Source organism: Salvelinus namaycush, unplaced genomic scaffold (assembly GCF_016432855.1).
Source record: "Salvelinus namaycush isolate Seneca unplaced genomic scaffold, SaNama_1.0 Scaffold99, whole genome shotgun sequence".
Lineage (NCBI taxonomy): Eukaryota > Metazoa > Chordata > Actinopteri > Salmoniformes > Salmonidae > Salvelinus > Salvelinus namaycush.
Window position 1 is genome coordinate 215,269 of NW_024061741.1, and position 19,859 is coordinate 235,127.

Below are 19,859 nucleotides of genomic sequence, written 5' to 3' on the forward strand. Positions count from 1 at the left end.
AACTGCTTTACACTTGTGCGTTTTCACAACACTCTCATGTTTCACAGGGTCCTCTAAGAAGTACACATTCATCTGTAGGAGGGGAAAAACAAGGTGAAATACGGTTTGACTCTTCAAATAAAAAGTGATGAGAATATTCTGTTAGAGATACTACTCACCTAACTCTGTTGACTGCGGAGGAAGCACCACAGAGTCAATCATGTTTCTTGTTTCATCTCTTTCCTAGTTATCCGTCACCATGAGTACGGACGCTGAGATGCAAATCTACGGCAAGGCTGCCATATACCTCCGTAAATCTGAGAAGGAGAGGATGGAGGCACAAGCCGCACCCTTTGATTCAAAGAATGCCTGCTATGTGGCAGACAAGGCGGAGCTGTACCTTAAGGGTCTGGTCACTGCCAGGGCCGACGGGAAGTGTACTGTGACAGTCACGAAACCTGACGGCACTAAGGAGGTAAGTCTGATTTGAAAATTATTCAAGTTCAAGTTTGTGTAATTACTCTGTTTCTTGAAAAATCATCAAAATGATTAAAAACATTTCAATATAAAATCTTTAACAAAATAAATATTATGAAGGATTTCTTGTTTTTTTTGTAGCCAGAATATAACCTTCAAACACATCAACACAGCTATTTAAAAATTGCATAGATTTTTTGTTATTGACTAGTCAAGAATATGTAGTTGGATTAAATGTTGATATGCATTTTTTTAACGATTGTACTTGTATTTAATGAGCAAAAATCATTCAGTCATGTCCACTTTGATCTGTGTGTAATCTAGATTTCTGACTGTTTCAGGAAGGAAAAGTGTTCAAAGATGCAGACATCTATGAGATGAACCCCCCTAAGTACGACAAGATTGAGGACATGGCCATGATGACCTACCTGAATGAAGCCTCTGTGTTGTATAACCTCAAAGAGCGTTATGCAGCATGGATGATCTATGTAAGAAGCCTGCACATACAAACACACACATACATGAACATGATAAATACACACATACATGAACATAATAAATTCACACATACATTACTACACATTAATGAATGGTAGAAACCAAAACATATCAATACAGTAGACCCACATCAGTTTACCAAAGTACACCCACATCCTCACATAAATCCAGGTAAAAGTCAATCAGACTTTGTTCATCTCCTAAATTAATTATGCTTTCATCCAGACCTACTCTGGGCTCTTCTGTGCCACGGTGAACCCCTACAAGTGGCTGCCAGTGTACGACGAAGAGGTTGTCAACGCCTACAGAGGGAAGAAGAGGATGGAGGCTCCACCCCATATCTTCTCCGTCTCTGACAACGCCTTTCAGTTCATGATGATTGGTACGAGCTCTCATGGCTGGATGGATGGATGGATGGATGGTTGGATGGATGGATGGAAGAATGGATGGATGAAAGGATGGTTGGATGGATGGTTGGTTGGATGGATGATTGGATGGATGGATGGATGAAGGATGGATGGTTGGATGGATAGATGGATGTCCATAAATGCTTACAGATGGATGGATGGATAGATGGATGTTAAAATATGCTTTAGAGAAGTATCTACTGTTTTCTAGTCTAGGTTAGAACAGTTTGCTGGGAATATCTCATTTCTATCTGATCTCACTACCCTTGAATGGAAAATGTTCCAAATTGAAATTCGTGGTGATGCTTTGACTTAAATAATGTCCCCTGAATGTTGCTTGAGTATATGATAAGCAATTTGTTTTATTTTGGTTCCAGATAACGAGAACCAGTCCGTCCTGATTACGTAAGTTGTTTACTAAAGTTTCTCTTGAGAAAGTGTTTCTATTGTAATAAGTTGGGTCACTTGGTGTGATGAAATACATGTGACAATATGAATGGATTAGAGCATTAGGCTATGTGTAATAACGAGTCAATGAGAAGGAGTATTTGTTAAAGACTTATGTCAGAACACAGGTTAAAAGTGTATATTTCTATGCTCTTTCTTGGTGAAAGCCAATCTGACACTCAAACATGTAACTAAAACCCCTCTTTCTCTGTCATATAAACCAGTGGAGAATCCGGTGCAGGAAAGACTGTCAACACCAAGCGTGTCATCCAGTACTTCGCCACCATTGCAGTGTCTGGTGGAGAGAAGAAGAAGGAAGTTGACCCCAGCAAAATGCAGGTAGGTTGTTCTTATGTTTGCCTTCTTATTTCAGTTTGGTTGAATCATGTTTCAAGAAAAGTGATCAATCGAGAAAAATGTGCTTTACCAGTTTCTGAGCAACTTGTGTTTGTCTCAATCAGGGGTCTCTTGAGGATCAGATCATTGCAGCTAACCCTCTGCTGGAGGCTTATGGTAATGCCAAGACAGTGAGGAACGACAACTCGTCACGCTTTGTAAGTATAAAGGTCACACTGTGGAAGTTACCTTCCACAGGAAAAATGTAATTCAGTAGTTCCCTATTGTTATATAAATAGATGTGCAACAAACTGTAACATTTTAAAGGGGTCTATCAAAGTAAAATGTTAGATTATTTTGTTGACCTATTTCTAACCCCCATGCTCTACTATAGGGTAAATTCATCAGGATTCACTTCCAAGGTGGTAAACTGGCTAAAGCTGACATTGAGACCTGTGAGTTGGTTTTGATTGTTTCTCAATGCTTTCCTAAATTCACACAGAGTCTTTTTTGGAGATCATATAGACAAATGTAATCTAATATTATAATCTCTTTCCCTCTCTTTCACCCTCAGACCTGCTGGAGAAGTCCAGAGTGTCCTTCCAGCTGCCCGATGAGAGAGGCTACCACATCTTCTTCCAGATGATGACAGGCCACAAACCTGACATAGTTGGTACGACAAAGTAGAGGTTCAGGGGAAATTATTCCCACCCCAATCTGTGGAACTTCTAAAAAATATTCATATTCCACACTAATAATACTATTACAATGAGTACATCCAAGGTAACAAGGCATCTAGACATTTGGAAGGTCTTTGGGAAATATCTATCAAGTAATGCACTGTGATGCATTAGTCCACAAGTCTCAGTCTCCTCTTCTGATGCTATTCATTATATACTACATGTATCCTTGAGTCCATCTACTGAGTAAAGGAGGGGGGAGATACTGTAAAGGTAGGACAGCAGAATTCTAAGAGATTTAGCTGACAAGCTGTTCTCCGTTGTCCACAGAAATGTCGCTCATCACCACCAACCCCTACGACTTCCCCATGTGCAGCCAGGGTCAGATCACTGTGGCCAGCATCAACGACAAGGAAGAGCTGGATGCCACAGATGTGAGTCAAACAAAGGGTTAATCAAACTCTACATAGGGAATGGGTAAGGCCACGAAACACACTGAATGCTCTGTGCAATTCCAACTTGGTGGCAGCTGGGAATGTTTATGTATGTTTTTGTTTGATACTAAATGCCTTGTTAGTTAGGGGTTAGGCGTGTCTCAAGGAACTCTTTCGTGCCTTCCAGAAGAGAGCACCACTAAGTGCCCTGTGGAACTGTGCTGCCATCTACTAATGTGTTGGCCAAGCGTAATCATGAGGAACAGAGAAGCCAGTCAAATCTATCCATCCCATTTGTTCTGCAGTGAGCAGCACAGAACTGTAGTGTAACTGAGCAAACTACTGTTCAGTTCATCACTGTTGTACTTCCTCTTTAATGCCAGGATGCCATTACCATCCTGGGCTTCACTAACGACGAGAAGGTTGGCATCTACAAGCTGACAGGAGCTGTATTGCACCATGGCAACTTGAAATTCAAGCAGAAGCAGCGTGAGGAGCAGGCTGAGCCAGACGGCACAGAGGGTGAGTCCCACTCATAGATATACAATATGTAGAACATTAGTTCCATTCCCCAACATAGAAATAGAACACCTAAGACAGACAGTGCCACATGAAAGTCAGGCAGGAGATCATTTTTGGAGAACAAATTACAACCTCCAGAAATGTGGGTGAATCAAAACCTAACCCACAAAGAAGTTAACCAAACTATTTTGTCAGTGTGAAATCAGAAGCAAGTGATCTTGTGTCCCTGAGTCTGTTGTTGTTGGTTCTCTCTCCAGTGGCTGATAAAATCGCCTACCTGCTGGGCCTGAACTCAGCTGAGATGTTGAAGGCTCTGTGCTACCCCAGAGTGAAGGTTGGCAATGAGTATGTGACCAAGGGACAGACTGTGCCTCAGGTAAGGCAGCCAAACAAAGCTTTTACCATTCTCTGTGGACCGGAATTATTTTGGGGACGAGTGCATTGCTTTTTTTGAATAGTGATGTTATTTTCCCAAAATTATTATCACCTTATCACTAGACATGGTCAATATCTCATGTATTAATTTGAGGTATTATCATTGCAGGTTAATAACTCAGTCATGGCTCTGGCCAAGTCTATCTATGAGAGGATGTTCTTGTGGATGGTCATCCGTATCAATGAGATGTTGGACACCAAGAATCCAAGGCAGTTCTATATCGGTGTGCTTGACATTGCCGGGTTTGAGATCTTTGATGTGAGTATGAGACCAGAACAAGACAATTAGATGTGATTGAGATGGATTACAGTCTTGTATGATGAAATGATCCCTTTTAAAATTCCATCAACAGTACAACAGCATGGAGCAGCTGTGCATCAACTTCACCAATGAGAAACTGCAACAGTTTTTCAACCACACCATGTTCGTCCTGGAGCAAGAGGAGTACAAGAAGGAGGGAATCGTCTGGGCCTTCATTGACTTCGGCATGGACTTGGCTGCCTGCATTGAGCTTATTGAGAAGGTAAGATGTCTGTGAGGATTATAATGGACCTCAACAGCAAAGCTCAAATGGAGCGCTGTGTGAGATATTATCAGTATCTGACTGTTGAGATTTCAATATGTTTCCTATTATGTGCCTCTAAATGAATATAATCCTATAATAGCATGTTTACTAAAGTAATGAATGTGATCCTAAGTGTAAATATCACTAATTTGATACAAATCTCTTTTCGTGAAGCCATTGGGCATCTTCTCCATCCTTGAAGAGGAGTGCATGTTCCCCAAGTCTTCAGACACCACCTTCAAGGACAAGCTGTATGCCCAGCATCTTGGCAAAACACAGGCGTTTGAGAAGCCCAAGCCTGCCAAAGGCAAGGCAGAGGCCCACTTCTCCCTGGTGCACTACGCCGGAACTGTGGACTACAACATCACTGGGTGGCTGGAGAAGAACAAGGATCCCCTGAACGACTCAGTTTGTCAACTGTACGGGAAGTCAGGAGTCAAAATTCTGTCTGTCCTGTATCCTGCTGCCCCACCTGAGGGTAAGACTAGCATCACGTCAAATCATTTAATTACGCACTAGCTACAATTTTCTTTAGTCTTTGAATATATCACAATTTCTCAAGGTTTATTACTGGGTTAATTTACACATACTATAGGTGTTATTCTACACAATCTCACTGGCAGCATTTGCATCTAGATACGTGTGAAGTTAACCAGAGATTCTCTGGTTTATAATTAGTGTGCTTGCTGAAGACAACCACTCTAGATTTCTTACACACTCTTCTAATTATTATATTTATTCCACTCCCTCTAGGAAATGAGCTTTTCTAGTTATCTTTAATTTTTCCCCATTTTAACAGATACAACCAAAAAAGGAGGCAAGAAGAAGGGTGGTTCCATGCAGACAGTGTCCTCCCAGTTCAGGGTGAGCTTTTGAAATGTGTAGATTCAGTCCTTCAAAAGGTGCAATTATCATAAACTACAGTACGTCTGAGAAAATGGTTTGTAACCCTCTTACAGGAGAACTTACATAAGCTGATGACCAACTTGAGGAGCACTCATCCTCACTTTGTGCGCTGCCTGATCCCCAACGAGTCAAAGACTCCAGGTACAAGAAATATTGAGTTAAATATGTCATCTTATCAGTACAGTGTCAGTGACTTTAACAATCCCAATCTTTAATCTGTTCATAAGTATTAACATTTACATTTAAGTCATTTAGCAGACGCTCTTATCCAGAGCGACTTACAAATTAAAATAGACTTGGTTTGTTTTACCAGGTTTGATGGAGAACTTCCTGGTTATCCACCAGCTCAGGTGTAATGGTGTACTGGAGGGTATCAGGATCTGCAGAAAGGGCTTCCCCAGCAGAATCATCTATGCTGACTTCAAGCAGAGGTACACACTCTCTCTCACACACACACACACACACACACACACACACACACACACACACACACACACACACACACACACACACACACACACACACACACACACAACCACAGAAATATCTGCTCCAAGGTTTTCCCAGCATCAGAATAGTCTTACCTTTTACGTAATATAACCAACATATTACAGCTTGACATATGTTACACATTTCTCCTCATTCAGGTACAAAGTACTGAATGCCAGTGTCATCCCTGAGGGCCAGTTCATGGACAACAAGAAGGCTTCTGAGAAGCTGCTTGGGTCCATTGATGTGAATCACGAGGATTACAAATTTGGACACACCAAGGTTTGTCAAAAAACAACTTTAATGATAATTTAAAATCTCTTCAGTTGGCATATCCATTATTTTCTTCTTTCTTCTTCAGTTAACTAATGGAAAAGGTGGAAAACATTGTAGTGTTTTTCTTCAAATTCATGCATCACAAGTATAGACGAGAAACTAAACTCATTATCATGTGCATTGTGTTAGAGTGGTATGGCTGCAGTTATCTGTATGTGTGTACATTATTAATATACAACTGTACAATAACTAACAATTTAGAAACAACCTATCCAATGGTATGTTTGTAACCGTTGCAAAGTTAATGTTGTTTAAATCAATCTAGTGGTGTTGTTCCCCTCTTTTGATTCAACCCTTTCTATCTGTCACCATCTGTGGTTCCATTGACCATGTTAACCTGTGTCTCAGGTGTTCTTCAAAGCCGGTCTGCTGGGTGTCCTGGAGGAGATGAGAGATGAGAAGCTGGCCACTCTGGTCGGCATGGTCCAGGCTCTCAGCCGTGGATTCCTCATGAGGAGAGAGTTTAGCAAGATGATGGAGAGGAGGTGAGGAATAGTAGACATCTTGGCAAAGCTTTCTGTCAACCACCTGTATCTAATGCATTATGATTACATACTGTATATGCTGTGAGTTGTTCAGAATGAGAAAGTACATCTTATAATGGTCTAATAAAGCTTTTGGGTTAATTCATTTAGTCCAGAAATGGATGTAGCAACTAAGGATTCTGTGCCCAGTGGGATGTCACTCACCATGCCACTCTGTCCTTTCTGTCGACCAGAGATTCAATTTACGCCATCCAGTACAATATTCGCTCATTCATGAATGTGAAAACCTGGCCATGGATGAAGTTGTACTTCAAGATCAAGCCCCTGCTGCAGAGCGCTGAGACTGAGAAGGAGCTGGCCAACATGAAGGAGAACTATGAGAAGATGAAGACAGACCTGGCCAAGGCTCTGTCCACAAAGAAGCAAATGGAGGAGAAGTTGGTGGCCCTGATGCAGGAGAAGAATGACCTGGCACTCCAAGTCACATCTGTGAGTGAGCAACGACCTTCATAAGGGCACATTTACACAAACATTTAAACACACATACAGACTCACGCACACTGTTATTGCCCATGATATTTATATATTTCATGATTTGGTCTGACCTATTTGACTAAATTAAGTCTATATTTTCATACAAAAAGTTAGGTTGCTGATTTCTTCTCCTGTTCTGAAACCAGGAAGGAGAGAGTCTGAACGATGCTGAGGAAAGGTGCGAGGGGCTCATCAAGAGCAAGATCCAGCTGGAGGCCAAACTCAAAGAGACGACCGAGAGGCTGGAGGATGAGGAGGAGATCAATGCTGAGTTGACTGCCAAGAAGAGGAAGCTGGAGGATGAGTGCTCTGAGCTGAAGAAGGACATTGATGACCTGGAGCTCACCCTGGCCAAAGTGGAGAAGGAGAAGCACGCCACTGAAAACAAGGTATTGTGTTTTACCATAGACAGTCTACCCAAACAATAATCACCTCAAAACATAGCTTAACAGAAATGGAATTCAAGTCGTACTGGGGGTGCAGGAAAAATTAAGAAACAATAGTGGAATTTCAGATGCGGGGTGCTTCCAACATTCATTGCATGTTCTGCTCCCCCTCATTTATGACTTCCATTCGAAACATTGGCATGGTGAACACTGCCATCTAGTGTTGAATCTATAGTACAGTAATTGTTGATTCATTTCTAATCTAAATTAAACGAACAAACTATATCTCCCCTTTATGGTGAAGTATAATTATGTTGTGGCCATTTACAGGTTAAAAACCTGACAGAGGAGATGGCGTCTATGGATGAGAGTGTTGCCAAGCTGACCAAGGAGAAGAAAGCCCTCCAAGAGGCCCACCAGCAGACACTGGATGACCTGCAGGCAGAGGAGGACAAAGTCAACACTCTGACCAAGGCCAAGACCAAGCTGGAACAGCAAGTGGACGACGTGAGTGGAGTTTGACATTTTGGCCATGATAGTAGGTAAGATGATATTATCTTCAGTTGTTTAGATTTGAACAATATATGTGTTTTTATCTTATAGCTTGAGGGTTCTCTGGAGCAAGAGAAGAAGCTCCGTATGGACCTTGAGAGATCCAAGAGAAAGCTGGAGGGAGATCTGAAACTGGCCCAGGAGTCCATAATGGACCTGGAGAATGACAAGCAGCAAGCTGATGAGAAAATCAAGAAGTAAACACAAACAAATGACTACAGTATTATCTGCTATAATTGTTGTTTTTGGCTAATTCTTGTAATTGTGAATCAGCATATTCATGTGATTCTTAAAGGGATACTTCAGGATTTTGGAAGCCCTTTATCTACTTCCCCAGAGCCAGATGAACTCGTGAATACCATTTTTATGCCTCTGCATGCAGTTTGAAGTTGCTAACTGTTAGCGCAATGACTGGAATTCTATGGTAACTGCTAACATGCTAGTAAGCATTGGCTTGCAAAACTACTTCTAACTTCCTTCATACTGGATGCAGAGACATAAAACTGGTATCCACAAGTTCATCTGACTCTGGGGAAGTAGATACAGGGCTTAATTGCCAAAATGCTGAAGTATCCCTTTAAAAGCAATGTGAACGGTTTGATCCTCTACCTTTACACTATCGAACCGAAACTAACTCTGCAATCGGCATATTTGTGTTTCTCAGGAAGGAGTTTGAGACCACTCAGCTCCTCAGCAAGATTGAGGATGAGCAGTCTCTGGGAGCTCAGCTGCAGAAGAAGATCAAGGAACTCCAGGTACTGTAGAGGATCTAGGGATCTAAGCTCCAGACACATCCAGGTACAAAGCTCCGGAACAGAAAAGCACAGACTTGAAAAACATTATTCTGGTAGCACACATTTTTTCCGGTAGATTCTGATGGCTGAAAAAGTTGGAAGGTGGTGCTTCTTGCTAGTGCTTCTTACTGTTGTAAAGATGGTGCTTCAAAATGGTAGTTTGATTCCTGAATTGGACACTCTACTGAATATATTAACTGTCTTTGTATTAACAGACTAATGCAAAATACACATGCTATTATTACTTTGTGAGGTTCAATTGTTTCAACTGTATTGTAGTGTTCATCCCCCCTGCTCCTGCCCCCTGTTCTAGGCCCGTATTGAGGAGCTGGAGGAGGAAATTGAGGCTGAGCGTGCTGCCAGGGCTAAGGTTGAGAAGCAGAGGGCCGATCTCTCCAGGGAACTTGAGGAGATCAGCGAGAGGCTGGAGGAGGCCGGAGGCGCCACTGCTGCTCAGATTGAGATGAACAAGAAGCGTGAGGCTGAGTTCCAGAAGCTGCGTCGTGATCTTGAAGAGTCCACCCTGCAGCATGAGGCCACAGCCGCCGCTCTGCGCAAGAAGCAGGCCGATAGTGTGGCTGAGCTCGGGGAGCAGATCGACAACCTGCAGCGCGTCAAGCAGAAGCTGGAGAAGGAGAAGAGCGAGTACAAGATGGAGATTGATGACCTCTCTAGCAACATGGAGACCGTCGCCAAGGCTAAGGTGAGTAGTAATGTTTTGGTCAAGCAGTGTTGAGGAGGGTCAACTACATTACCATTCAAGTGAACTGAAGTTGACAGGAGTCACATATATAAAGTAATGATGGAACATGTTTCACTAACAGGGCAACCTGGAGAAGATGTGTCGTACTCTTGAGGACCAGCTGAGTGAGCTCAAGACTAAGAATGATGAGAATGTTCGCCAGGTCAACGACATCAGTGGACAGAGGGCCAGACTCCTGACAGAAAATGGTACCACCAGCAATGAACAACAAACTAATGCTTTACTTCAGTAGAACACAATAAAATGTCTTGGGGATTTATGTCCATAGTCCACATTAGTGCCGGTCGGTGATGTTTAAGATGAAGGAGGACAATAATTTTTTTTGTAGGAGCTTGGCCTTATTTCTGTTATAGCATATTGGATGACTCTAATTCATATTCGATTCACCCAGCTCAATGTAACATCGATAGTTTAGAGTACTACATGATACTCAAATGTTCCATATACCCATCATGAGGTTGCTGCAACCTAGCCTAGACAGTTTACAACGTATGTGCACAGGTCGAGAGAAACATTTGAGTAATCGAGATGAGAGACCGTGATACATTCAATACTGCCTTGCACACTCTTGCCTGCATCCAGCTGATTTAGGTTGTAATCATTAGTCCAACAGTTGCAAACAAGAGTTTCTATTGGACAAATTCAGGTATGTTTATCCTAATTTTGTTCTATTTTGTTCCGTTTAAGAAAGGTTTTCAACAGAATGTGCGGAATGAATACTACCCTGATCACACGCAAACAAAGTTCACTTTCATAGAAACCACATACAAACAGCATGATCATTTTGCTCGTTGTATAATTCCTTCTAGCATCTACGTGCTCTCCTCGTCTCACCTTTTACCTTCTGGACTTCAGTGCAAAACACATCAGCTTTCCAAAACTTTCCAAGCCAAACCTTCATAGCATAACCACTAACCGCTACACACAGCCTCTATCGATGTCACCATATTAGCTAACATGATAGCTAGTCAACGTAGCTACTAACGCTTTAGTAAACCCGCTACAATAATGCAGTACAGTCAGCAAGCAGTTTAGCAGTTACACAGTGGATCCCGCTGGCAATAAATTAATAAAACCAAAAGCTTACCTTGGCTTGGAAGAGTTCTATTGTTAGATAGCCACAGACAGCTAACTAACATAGCATCCCTCTCTGTTTGAGTCAGGTTTTTGAGTAGGCTAAACTAGCTAGCTGAATTTGCTAGCTAAGTGAAAAAAATACATCTCTCTCTCTTTCTTGCTTCTCCCTCATTTTTAAAGAAATTAATCTGTTAAACTATGTTCTTTCTCTCTCTTTGAGTCAACTACTCACCACATTTTATGCACTGCAGTGCTAGCTAGCTGTAGCATATGCTTTCTGCACTAGACTCATTCTCTGGTCCTTTGATTGAGTGGACATATCAGTTCATGCTGCAAGAGCTATGATAGGTTGTAGTATGTCATCATTACTACTGTGTAAGTGTCTGGAAGGGGGTGAGAACCATGAGCCTCCTTGGTTTTGTTATTGAAGTCAATGTAATTTCACTGAGGAGGATGATCCTCCCCTTCCTCTTCTGCGGAGCCTCCACTGGTCCACATGGTGAATTGTACAATAGAAACTACCGAACAACATTGCCCTATGATACATTAAAATACATTTCCATCTTAGAAAACAGAGACGTCATTAACAAGATATCCCCCTATCCCTGCAGGTGAGTTTGGCCGCCAGCTGGAGGAGAAGGAAGCCCTGGTGTCTCAGCTGACCAGAGGAAAACAGGCCTTCACCCAGCAGGTGGAGGAGCTGAAGAGGCTGATTGAGGAAGAGGTCAAGGTAAGGGACCCAAAATGGACTCCACCGACCCCAGAGTTTAGAGCAGGGATCTTCAACTTGATTCAGCCATGTACTGATTTTTTTTCTTGAGTGGATGGTCGGGACATAATTACAAATAATTTGTAGACTGCCAATTGAACGGAAGAAGCACAAACATATATAATATTTGACTAAAACATAATTTCAAACCTTGCATGTATGCAATCACATACAGGGACGTCATGCACCAAAAACAAAAATCTGATGGGTCACAAAGTATGTGATGGTGGCTGGGGGTGCGGTCCTGAGGAGGGGTAGGCCCCCGTCCTGAAGTTGGAGATTTTTGCATTTTTCAAACACCTGAAACAGCTTTTCCTGCAATCTATAGCCATAATATTTATACTTAATTCATTGTAAAAAACATATCTAAGCATACCTCTTCACTGTCTGTGTCTTCCTGACTGGTGGTTCTTTTTTTAAAGAAACTAAATATGCTTCTCTTCATCTCTGTTAAAATCTGGGTAAAAGATTGAAAGGAATTTGAGACTCATTCAGTACATTTAGTTATTGCTTGCTTTTCTTAAGTCTACCAGCCTTTCCAGCAGGCATGCCAGCTAAGATAGTTAGACAAGCTAGCCACTCTACCTTGATTGATAGCCTAAAATGGCTTCTTGGTAGCTAGTTATGAGGTTGGGATTTTGGGAACCTACAGTGTCTGGGCTGACTAAAGCCAACTTCAGACAATTGCAAGGTGGCTAGTAGTATTACAGAGAAACAACAGGACAAGTCTGAGGGGGTACGTGCCCCTGTGCCCCATATGGGCATGATGCCTCTGATGATATATATCTGTCTGTTGTGCATGGGAAAACTTTGGATTGGATTTCTAAAAATAAAATCACTTGGAGCCGATTTGTTGGTGTTTTTACAGTCTTTTATGCCCCCCCGCCAAAATATTATTTTATTAACCTTTCTAGGATACACGTTCCGCTAGCGGAACCCCCCCCCCCAACATTCCGCTGAAAAGGCAGGGCGGGAAATTCAAAAATATTTTTTTGAAATATTTAACTTTCACACATTAAGAAAACTTGAGGGGCCAAATAAAATCACGCCCAGCCAGTTGGAGAACCCTGGTTTAAAGACATATCTTCATATACATGGTGACGACACCACCCTCAGAGACTTCTACTATAATTTGTTTGACTATCTCTCCAATCTCTCTTTGTCTTTCTCTCTCACAGGCTAAAAACGCATTGGCCCACGGTGTTCAGTCTGCCCGCCATGACTGTGACCTCCTGAGGGAGCAGTTTGAGGAGGAGCAGGAGGCCAAGGCAGAGCTGCAACGCGGCATGTCCAAGGCCAACAGTGAGGTGGCTCAGTGGAGGACTAAGTATGAAACTGATGCTATCCAGCGCACAGAGGAGCTGGAGGAGGCCAAGTGAGTCGCACGCAACAGAAAAAAATTAAATATAGGGTATTGATGGTGAGGGTGGTAGGGGACTCTGAGAAAATGTTCCATCAACATGTATTGTAACATTTGTTTCAGCCCCTAAAACCTCCCTCTGTTGTCCAACAGGAAGAAGCTGGCCCAGCGTCTTCAGGATGCTGAGGAGACCATTGAGGCGACCAACTCCAAATGCGCCTCCCTGGAGAAGACCAAGCAGAGGCTGCAGGGAGAGGTGGAGGACCTCATGATTGATGTTGAGAGAGCCAACGCAATGGCCGCCAACCTCGACAAGAAGCAGAGGAACTTTGACAAGGTGAAAACAAAGAAACCTCACCCTAGGGTGATATTTTCTGTCTGCTATATGATAAATTGTTGCATATTTCTGATTCAAAACTCTTCATCTTCGACTTCTGATGAAACTCCCATGGATTCTCCTAGGTTCTGGCAGAGTGGAAGCAGAAGTATGAGGAGGGCCAGGCTGAGCTGGAAGGAGCTCAGAAGGAGGCTCGCTCTATGAGCACTGAACTCTTCAAGATGAAGAACTCCTACGAGGAGGCTCTGGATCATCTGGAGACTCTGAAGAGAGAGAACAAGAACCTGCAACGTGAGCATTTGACAGCAGTTCTATTTGGCTCATGTTTGACTAGTGTTTTGAAAATGGAGGGAACTGCAATCATCAAAACTACTATTATACCATTTCAGAGTTTTCATGTACAGTTCAAAATATATTTATTTTTTAACCTGTGATCACTATTCCTTTGAACAACCAAAGGATGTGGAGGGTAATTAGATTTGCAAGACCATATGAAGTGCTGTTAATTAATTAACGATTATTATGATTCAAGGTCAACTTCAGTACATTGACATATCCACTTAAAATCCCCCAAGTCTAAACTGCTCCTGTGTGTGTGTGTGTGCAGAGGCGATCTCTGACCTGACTGAGCAGATCGGAGAGACTGGCAAGAGCATCCATGAGCTGGAGAAGGCTAAGAAGACCGTGGAGACAGAGAAGTCTGAGATCCAGACCGCTCTGGAGGAGGCTGAGGTACAAACTACAGCTGTTTGATGGGGAAAGCAGTGTTACACTAGCCAACGCCAGCTACAGTCCAATGATCCTTGTATTGGAGTTTGTTGTATTCATACATATTTAATTCCTACATACAAATGTATTGAACATGATTTTTCTGACTGCTTCTGTTTGTCCAGGGCACACTGGAGCACGAGGAATCCAAGATTCTGCGTGTGCAGCTGGAGCTGAACCAGATCAAGGGTGAGGTGGACAGGAAGATTGCTGAGAAGGATGAGGAGATGGAGCAGATCAAGAGGAACAGCCAGAGAGTGGTTGACTCCATGCAGAGCACCCTGGACTCTGAGGTCAGGAGCAGGAATGATGCCCTGAGGGTGAAGAAGAAGATGGAGGGAGACCTGAACGAGATGGAGATCCAGCTGAGCCACTCCAACAGGATGGCCTCTGAGGCCCAGAAACAGCTGAGGAACGTCCAGGGACAGCTCAAGGTAAAGGGACTGGGACATCAGGCTCAAAAACCTGAACATGGAGAGGGATTTGTTTGTGAATCTGTAGAAAATAATAGAACAGAGGATTTGAATAGAGTGGTTTATGTACTAAAGGTAGCGATACTGGGGAAATTCTTACCATTGAACATTTCTATCACTGATCTTATCACCCCTACTTTCACAAGTCCTAATGAACGTATGTCATTGTGAACCCCAGGATGCCCAATTGCACCTTGATGATGCCGTCCGCGCTGCAGAGGACATGAAGGAGCAGGTAGCCATGGTGGAGCGCAGAAACGGTCTGATGGTGGCTGAAATCGAGGAGCTGAGAGTTGCTCTGGAGCAGACAGAGAGAGGCCGCAAAGTGGCTGAGACTGAGCTGGTAGATGCCAGCGAGCGTGTTGGACTGCTGCACTCCCAGGTATGGGTCAAATGCCATTTCTAATGAAACTCAACCAAGTATACAGTTTAAACACACCTGGAATTTGACAGTGTTTGCCTTGGATTTTCATAATTTCAGTCTCGTGACTTGCAAGTTCTCTTGAGAGTCAAACAAATCATCTTGTTTACTCCTTCAGAACACCAGCCTTCTGAACACCAAGAAGAAGCTGGAGACTGACCTCGTGCAGGTGCAGGGAGAGGTGGACGACATCGTCCAGGAGGCCAGGAATGCAGAGGAGAAGGCCAAGAAGGCAATCACTGACGTGAGTACTTGAATTACATCAATTTGATTTGTCCCTCAAGGGAAATGGTAGCTGGGCCGGTTAACCACAATAAAGATGTCAGAGGGATGTTATGATTGGTGCATAAATTAAACAAACTATTATTCCAGGCGGCCATGATGGCTGAGGAGCTGAAGAAGGAGCAGGACACCAGTTCTCACCTGGAGAGGATGAAGAAGAACCTGGAGGTCACAGTCAAGGACCTCCAGCACCGCCTGGATGAGGCTGAGAATCTGGCCATGAAGGGAGGCAAGAAGCAGCTCCAGAAACTGGAGTCCAGGGTGAGTTACCAGCAGGGTGGATTAGGGTGGATTGAAAGACGGATTGCTGGACATGCTTTTTATCCTATAAAGTCATATACACCGGATAGGTACAAATTAGGGTTAAGTGCCTTGGACATCAACACATTTTTCACGTTGAAGGCTCAGGTATTTGAACCAGCAACATTTAACTGCTAGGATACCTGCACCCTAAACCACCTAGATCAAGGGTTCCCAAACGTTTGGACACGGGACCCCTTTTGTGATAGAAAATTCACGAGGGACCCCCTCATAATATCAGAATACAATTCCTACTTAAGAGTTCAGTAAAAATAGCATCCAGGTAGTTTTACCACAGAGTTTCTAAACCCAGAGGTGCAACATTGCAAGACTTCCGGGAATGCTTGCGATTCAGACCAGACCAGGTTTTGAGATGTCTATGGGAGAAGTGTAAATGTCATCCTTTGTTGTTAATTTTCTTGAAATCTAAAGGCAAGACCTAGATTCGAGCCAATGTCTTAAGATGATGGAGTGCAACTCTAAGTAGCTGAAACTGTCATTACTACAACCTAGTGAAAGTAAAAAACGAACACGTTTTAATTTTCATCAAAAACAACTTTCTACCGAAGGAGTTCTTTTGACTGCATGAACATTTGCAGTTCAGCACAACTGTTAGACCCGATGATGTGTTTCTGTGCATGAGCTTAGCTAGCTAAGGTCGCAATGGGATTGTCTACAAGTCTCCATCTTTGGATTTGCTACGACTTCTGCAGTGCATGGCTGGACTAATCATGTCTCGGCCCCTGGGAAAGAACATTTTTAAGTCACCTTTTGGCATCAGAAACAACATTTTGCAGTTTGAAAACAAATGTTCAACTATTCTACACATTTTTCCTTTGGACAGAAATAACATTTGGTAATTTTAGAGCTAATTTCTTGAAATTCTACACATTTTGCCATGTGGCGGAGAGAAAATGTAGCAGTTTTAAAAGCTTAATTCAGGATGCATTTATGTTCAAAATCAACATTTTGGGGAATATGTTACACTTAAAAAATGTATATATATTTCACCTTTATTTAACCGGGTAGGCTAGTTGAGAACAAGTTCTCATTTACAACTGCGACCTGGCCAAGATAATGCAAAGCAGTGCGACACAAACAACAACACAGAGGTACACATGGAATAAACAAACATACAGTCAATAACACAATAGAGAAAAAGTCTATATACAGTGTGTGAAAATAAGGCAAGATAAGGAAGGTAGGCAATAAATAGGCCATAGTGGCGAAATAATTACAATTTATCAATTAAACCCTGGAGTGATAGAGGTGCAAAAGATGAATGTGCAAGTAGAGATACTGGGGTGCAAAGGAGCAAAAAAATAATATATAAAAAAAAGAACAGTTTACGGATGAGGAAGTTGGATGGGCTATTTACAGATGGACTACGTACAGGTGCAGTGAACTGTGAGCTGCTTTGACAGCTGGTGCTTAAAGTTAGTGAGGGATTTGCTTCAGTGATTTTCGCAACTTTTTGCAACTCACTTTAGTGGAGTTGAGAAGAATTGCAGCCAAGACCTTAAAATAAAGATATACAATTGTATTTTTTTGTATTGTATTTATCTAGTTGCATTCATAATAATAATAATAAATAACAATTCTCAATAAATATTAACACACGATATAATATACCGTGCATGCATCCAATTCATCTCATTGTAATCATTTGTTAGGCTTCATCTAGTTACATTGTTAAATTTCTCTCTCTCTAGATCGCTAGCAACTTGACTCATTCCCTCTGCTGCAAAATGGCCGTTGCTAGGGAAGCTAGCGTTGCTATGTGGGGCTACCAGCTAGAAGGCTAAATTAGCTTGTAGGCTAGCGGACTTTCACAAGTTCATAAAAACGTGAAAATACAACATAACATATTAACAAACATTTGTACATACTTCGGAAACATTACTGTCTTTAATATGGAGCTTTCCCACTTACCTGCCAAATGAATTTATGACATAAATTTTATGTCGGTGCTTCTGTCTCGCTGTTGACTCACTTGGCAAACGTCTCTTAAATGCCATAGCACGAGCTCCCCATGGTAGAAACATTGTCTATCTGTGGTGGAAGCAACCTCACATCATTAAAACAGGCGAGTGTCGGCCTCTAGAGGCCATATGGGTACTGAACTATACACTGCTAAATACATGCCACAATGTATAAATAGTAATATACAATATATTACAAATACAAGATTAATTGACTTGGGAGAAAATTATCAGTGATGGAGTACTGTGGATACCAATATCACGTGAGCCTCCCAGGCTCATATTGTGCATCTAAGGGTTAAGAACATCAATTGTGGATTAATACTATTACATTGTATTGTATTGCACACATTTTCCACAGATCCCTGTTTAATCTGCTGTTGCTATCAATATTCATAACATTTGAAATGTAAATTCCACTTTGGGAACAACTGACCTAGATAATGAAAAGTTGTTATAATAACAGACGACTTCAATAAAAATTGTGAAAAGGAACAAACAACAATTGTGCCTCCTTGACTAGGGAGAAGATTACCTGTGTTACAAAGATTCGTTACATCTGATTTCACCAGCTCAAACAAATGCCTATGTTTATGTCTTCCACAAAGGTGCGTGAGCTCGAGACTGAGGTGGAGGCAGAGCAGAGAAGAGGTGTAGACGCAGTCAAGGGAGTCCGGAAATATGAGCGCAGAGTCAAGGAGCTCACTTACCAGGTAAGAGAAAGTGCATTCTTTATACACTTGACTCTAACACATGTAGGTTTGAGTTTAAAACTATGGGACATTGATTCTTTGCTCTTCTCTCACAGACTGAGGAGGATAAGAAGAATGTTAACAGACTTCAGGACCTGGTAGATAAGCTGCAGATGAAAGTGAAGGCCTACAAGAGGCAGGCTGAGGAAGCGGTGAGTCACGTACTTAGTCAAATACTCTGAAAGCATACATTCTAAAACATATTTATCTTCAGAAAAAGTTATATAATGAATGCTGATATTCTGCTCTCCCTCTCTTTTCCTCACCCAGGAGGAAGCAGCCAATAGCCATATGTCTAAGTTCAGGAAGGTTCAGCATGAGCTGGAGGAGGCTGAGGAGCGTGCTGACATCGCTGAGACTCAGGTCAACAAGCTCAGAGCCAAGACCCGTGACTCTGGAAAGGTACAGAACTGCTTCTAAACCTATACCTGACTCATGTTCAGATATGACCACATCAACACCACCTATGAGTCAGTCTTCTCAGAGGTCAATACAGACCTTTTACACTCAACTGTATTGAAGATCTCTAAGAAGCACATGTCAAGTAGGGCAAAAAAACATGATTATTTCAATCTAAGCTGGTACTTAAAAGTTGAAAATCCAAGCTGATCCATATATTTATCATGTTCATTATTATTACTGATACATTATATTATTTATTTCTTCTTACAGGGAAAAGAAGTTGCTGAATAAACAAGACCAAAGTATTGAAGATCAAAGTGTTACCATTTTCCTGTGTTTCATAAAATATGATTTTCATGGTGAAATGTTGAGCGTTGATTAAAAACATGTAGATCTTCATACACTTCCTTTGTGACTGTGGACTTATTACTCAGCAAACAGCTTTTTCATACCATAATAATATGGTACTTTCATTAGACAAGCAATCTGGGATTCCAACAACAACAAAGCAGTCACTTTTTTGGTAAACATCTGAGGGATGAGGCTGGAGAAATGAAAACACTCTCAAATTCATAGACTGAGCTATGGAGGTAAGAACTGACCATCCAAAACATCAAAATTATAGTTTTAACCCTTTACACTTGCAGAAATTGGTTTACATGGACTGGCCCACATTTAAATGCTTCTAAAATAAATAAAAATATGAGAAGCACATGCATAACTGTGGCAGCAATTGAAATGGGAACACTTTGGATATTGTGGGGAAACGATATAACAGATTTTTGCATTTAATTATGTCACAGATTATGCGCACATTAATCACTCGTGGAAAGACTTTGTAAAAAATAAATGTTAACCGAGCATCTGAAAAAATTATGTGAGAGTTTATTTCTGTAATTAACTGATATTA

General features: G+C 41.9%; 1 protein-coding gene across 1 annotated transcript; it reads left to right on the forward strand.

The window, feature by feature from the left end:
* The first annotated feature begins 230 nt into the window (after window positions 1-230).
* On the forward strand, window positions 231-19,353 carry LOC120043667 (myosin heavy chain, fast skeletal muscle-like). The gene is made up of 39 exons (XM_038988218.1): window positions 231-454; window positions 798-944; window positions 1,180-1,336; window positions 1,739-1,766; window positions 2,033-2,147; window positions 2,270-2,362; window positions 2,539-2,599; window positions 2,719-2,817; window positions 3,155-3,258; window positions 3,642-3,780; window positions 4,038-4,156; window positions 4,325-4,474; window positions 4,569-4,739; window positions 4,956-5,259; window positions 5,581-5,645; window positions 5,741-5,828; window positions 6,001-6,118; window positions 6,335-6,458; window positions 6,861-6,997; window positions 7,231-7,486; window positions 7,678-7,920; window positions 8,248-8,424; window positions 8,521-8,666; window positions 9,134-9,224; window positions 9,577-9,966; window positions 10,088-10,214; window positions 11,715-11,833; window positions 13,051-13,247; window positions 13,386-13,569; window positions 13,695-13,860; window positions 14,177-14,301; window positions 14,463-14,771; window positions 14,989-15,192; window positions 15,350-15,475; window positions 15,604-15,774; window positions 18,404-18,508; window positions 18,604-18,699; window positions 18,818-18,949; window positions 19,220-19,353. The coding sequence occupies exons 1-39, from the start codon at window positions 239-241 to the stop codon at window positions 19,238-19,240; spliced, it is 5,820 nt and encodes a 1,939-aa protein (XP_038844146.1). The 5' UTR covers window positions 231-238; the 3' UTR covers window positions 19,241-19,353.
* The last annotated feature ends 506 nt before the right edge of the window (window positions 19,354-19,859 follow it).